This window comes from Orycteropus afer, unplaced genomic scaffold (genome assembly GCF_000298275.1).
Source record: "Orycteropus afer afer isolate SDZICR_OR568_19922 unplaced genomic scaffold, OryAfe1.0 scaffold00166, whole genome shotgun sequence".
Classification (NCBI taxonomy): Eukaryota; Metazoa; Chordata; class Mammalia; order Tubulidentata; family Orycteropodidae; genus Orycteropus; species Orycteropus afer.
This window is the reverse complement of record NW_006921753.1, coordinates 1,310,262-1,314,973: the sequence shown is the minus strand read 5'-3', so window position 1 is coordinate 1,314,973 and position 4,712 is coordinate 1,310,262. Positions and strand designations below refer to the sequence as shown.

Here is a 4,712-nt window from a genome sequence, read left to right as displayed (position 1 = left end):
TTCAGAAACATTCCTTGACTTGAGTCATCCCAAGTCAGGGGCAAAAACATGAAAGACATAAACACAGTTTATGAAACACATAAACATCATCTTTATTATTTACCGAGCAGGATTGCAACAAATGAAGGAATTTAGGATGAGGAATCAGAGTTCGAGTCAGTTTTTCTTCTTGGGATCCTGGTTTCAGGCTATAAAAGTGGATACTCAGTTTCCTCCCTCTTAAGACACGTGGCAGCAGCGGGCTGTGGTCCAGTCTACCACACTGCACTGGCAGTGGCATGTACTTTCCCCTTGCACATCCCAGGAACCACAGGCAAAGCCACAGGCACAACCAGTGACAGCAGTCCCTGTGTGAGTTCATAAGACATGGCATCAGAACCCTTACACTTTAAGAGGAGGGAAATCTACCCATAACCATCTTTCATCCATGTATAACCCAGAGGTAGGTCTAAGTTTTGTGGAGCCTAAGGCTCTGGTAGTGTAGTGCCTGCGGCACTTGACTGCTAACCAGAAGGCTGGTGGTCAAACCCACCAGCCACTCCTCAGAAGGAAGATAGGACAATCTACTTCCATAGCGATATTGCCTCGGAAACCCAAGAAGGGGTCGCTATGAGTCTCCGACTCGATGGCACATTACAACAACAAGGCAAGTTCAATTTTGAGAGCACTTAAAAGAAAGAAAGAATTACAACAGTTACTAAAACAAATTTATATATAGGACCTTGGAAGAGACCCTTGCAAATGGGGAGCCTGGGAGTTTTAGTTTCCTTAGATTCATGATAAATCCCCCTCTGATTTTGCCTCTACTCACCAAAACAGGAGGAGATGAAGGATAGATGGACTGATAGGTGACATGACAAGGCAGCTAGGGAGGTGGGTGGAGGGCTGGCATTCAGGGGCATGAAAGGAGGGAGGAAAAGGAAGAGGCAGAAACCCAAGTTCCCTCAGCAGCATCCTGAAGGGAAATGAGGATGGGTAAGGGATCTCTGAGAACTGGGGATGTGACTCAGCCCAGGGCCATAGAAGCCTGAGATTGGGCAGGGCTATATGTGCTGGATGTGGACAGGGGAGGGTATGGGGGCATCTTGCAGCCATTCATCCTCATGGACTTACTCACCTTCAGGGCAGGAGGCCAGTTTGCCTGGGGTGGTGACACTGACACACGAGAGCTTTGGTGTTGGGGCAAAGGGCTTATATTCTGAGTAGAAAAGAGAAAGGGGTATTGTCCATGATCCCTCCCCCCGATAATCCCTTTCCAGATACTCTTCTACCTCAGAGGGCTCATTGTGCCCCCAGTCAGACTGTTCTCTGGCTGTGTGATTTGGAACAAATGAAAAATTTTAAAGTTTGATCTTCCCATTTGTAAAATTAAAGTAATAATTGTACTTACTTCATAAAGTGGTCATGAGGATTAAATGAACTGATCAACATAAAGATTTACGTTTTACCTGATTCTTAGTGAGTGCCCACAAATTATAGCTATCACCATCACCATCATCATAGACAGTAGCATCATCATTTTGGAAATCTGAACTTTTAGTTAGAAGTCCAAAAATAGTTGGGGGAGTGGAGAAAGCCCTGAGCAGGAATATTGGGGGTAAGTAGATTGATTAGAGTTTGCAAACTGGGGATGGGTTGGAGAAGTTATAGTTTCATAATAAGAAGTATGAGCAAAGGTTATCCCTCCCTCCTCAGCCCCAGCCAATTACCCAGTTTGTTGAGTGCTGCCTTTATCTTTTCATCCACAATCCTATGTAAGGAACATTGAGCGTCCCCTGGGGTCATTAGCCGCACGAAGGGGATGAACATGAGAAGGAAGCAAGAGGCAGGCTTCATCCTGGAGAAAGGCAATGTCCTGGTGCTGGGAGGAAAGATGCAAAGAAGCTGAATCTCTGAGCTCTACAGTGATTGGGAGGAAGGGAAGTGAGAAGTGAATAGTCTCCAGAAAGTGAGAATGGAGGAAAGATAGTGTCAGTAAGGAGGAGCTTGGAGAAGCCAGAAGGATGGCTGCAGAGCAGATTTACTCACCAAAAAATTCAGACAAAGCCTGCAAGGAATGACCAGGAAAAGATATTTTATACCCTGTGTACTGACCTGGATGCACATCTTCAATGCAAATGTATGCACACACATGCACATCCACACACAAGCCCATTTTCAAAGCCTGGGGTGTGTCCATGATAAGCAACAGCTGCCTTTGCTCTGACTCTCTGCCAAGAGGAGTCCTTTTGCCTTTCTGTTCTTTCCTCTTTCCTCTTCTTGGCAACCTGGTAAGATTACCACCCCACCCAGACCATCTAGTAGCTCTATATTACAGATGTCTTGTTTGATCCTCTACCAGGAAGAGGTTACTTTGTGGTCTACTAAAGTTGTCACCTGTTTAGAGATCATTTTATTGTCCCTGGTAAATACCATCTGTGGGAAAGTAACAGAAAATATGATTAACAGTGGCTTAAAAAATTTTTTTACTCCTTACTTGGGCAACACTCTTTACTCAAATACATTGACATATTTGCTACAAAATGTATGCATACTCATATAAGGGAGCTAAATAAAGATCATAAGAAGAGACTACCAAGGGTAGGAAGGTGGGAGTGTTTTCCCAGGATGCAGGCAAGAAGCAGGGTACATTGTCTGTAGGGAATTTAAAGACAATAATAAAATCCAATAAAGGCAATTTTATTTTTATTATCACCATGTACTAGCCATTCTAAATAATGCTGATGAGAAAATACTCTTCCCCAAAACATTGTGTGTCAGTCTAAGTTCTAAACAATTGAAAGATTACTGTCGAGATTAGTATGCATACACAAGCTTCAAATTAGCACATTTTAATTACGGATCTTTCAATAAACATTGTGTTTTATAATTTAGTTTAATTCAGAGAACTTCCATTTACACAAAAACTCACTGTTGTTGAGTCGGACCTGACTTATAGCGAAACCTCCTTGGTTTTCCGAGGAGGTATCACTACAGAAGTAGATTGCCCAATCTCTCTTCCGAGAAGTGGCTGGTGGGTTTGAACTGCCAGCCTTGTGATTAGCAGTCAAATGCCTTGGGCACTGAGCCATACAGTTGACCCCTTATGTATTAAGCTGTAGCTACAAGGTTCCACTTTTCAAAGCAAGACCGTGCAGTTCAGTATCATTCAGGTTTGTTTTATATGGTTCTTGTCTCCAACCTCTATAGTGTTACATATTCCTGCATTTAAAAATTCCTAAAGATTTAAAAGATTCTAAATGAACAATGCTAGACCAGTGATTTTAAAGACAAAGAAACGGAAATTAAATTTCTTCAATGTAGTCATTCTAGATAATTACTTAGAACTTAATTGTGTTTAAAATTTAAACCAGTAAAACAGACTGCAAACTGGAAGACGTGACATTTGTTTTGTAAATGCAAATTTTAGTTCATACATAAAACGTTTCACTGAACGTGAATAAATCCAGCAACCAAACTCATTGCTGATGAATCGATTGCAACCCAGAGTGACCGACCCTCTAGAGTTTCCTAGGCTGTGATTTTTAAGGCAGCAGACTGTCCCATCATTCTCCCATGGGGTGGCTGATGAGTTTGAACTGCCAATCTTTTGGTGAGCAGCTGAATGCTTAATCACTGTGCTATGATCAAATATGACTTAATGCTTTCACCATGTCTACTCTCCTCTAAAAGGCCCCATTTTGATATAACTCTTCAACTAGAGGTTCAGAAAAAAAGCCTTGATCTTTCACTACTCTCTCCTCTCCTCCACATTCAGTCCATCAGTAAATCCTATGGAGGCCCAAACTTCTAAACAACCCCCAATCCATCTAATTCTCACTTCTCCCCCTACTAGTGTCTGAGATCAGCATTCTGCAAAATCCTGCTACTTGGTTTCCTTGTTTACCTGTTTTTTCTTTTCCACAAACAGTAAGCTTTTTAAAACATACAAGGTCTCATGTCACTCCCCAGACAAAACACTCCAATAATTTCCTGTCAAATTGCAATGAGACCCAGCCCCCTCTCTTACACTGGTTTATAAACTCTGTATAATCTGGGCCTGGTTATGTCTCTGACTTCTTTTCTGACTTCTCTTCCCCTTACTCTCTCCTTCCTGGCACCACTGTTGTTGTTTTATTCTTCAGCTATCTCTCTGCCTCAGGGTTTTTACACTTGCTTTCCCCTTAGCCTGGAACAATTGTCTCAGATGTTCGTATGGTTCCCCCTCACTTCTTTGGGTCATTGCTCACAAGTTACTTTTTCTGAGATGCCTTCCTTGAACATACTCCATTATGTACACAGCAGCACAGCACACACCCTATTGCCTTGCCTTGACATATTTTTCTTCAGAGCATTTTCAACTTCTGACATATTATATAATATAGGTCTTTTTATTGTATATATTTATCTCCCCCCATTAGAATGTAGTCTCAGGAGGACAAGGGATTTTTCTAATTTTTGCACTGCTGAACCACGACATACATTTGTATTGTGATGTTGGCAAAGAATGGTGAATATGCCATTGACTTACAGAAGAACAATAAATCAGTCTTAGAAGAAATGCAGTAAACTACTCCTTAGCAGTGAGGATGGCAGGACTTTGGCTTGCTTACTTTGGACACGTCATCAGAAAAGGTCAATAGCTAGAAAAAGACATCACATTTTTGTAAAGCAGAGGGTCAGTGAAAATAAGAGAACTGCTCTGTAAGACAGATCGACATGATGATTGCAAC

General features: G+C 41.9%; 1 protein-coding gene across 1 annotated transcript; it reads right to left on the bottom strand.

Moving 5' to 3' along the window:
- Positions 1-219: 219 nt before the first annotated feature.
- RETNLB (resistin like beta) lies at positions 220-1,836 on the bottom strand. The gene is made up of 3 exons (XM_007946564.1): positions 1,710-1,836; positions 1,118-1,198; positions 220-347 (listed from the first exon to the last, which is right to left on the bottom strand). The coding sequence occupies exons 1-3, from the start codon at positions 1,834-1,836 to the stop codon at positions 220-222; spliced, it is 336 nt and encodes a 111-aa protein (XP_007944755.1).
- Positions 1,837-4,712: the final 2,876 nt, after the last annotated feature.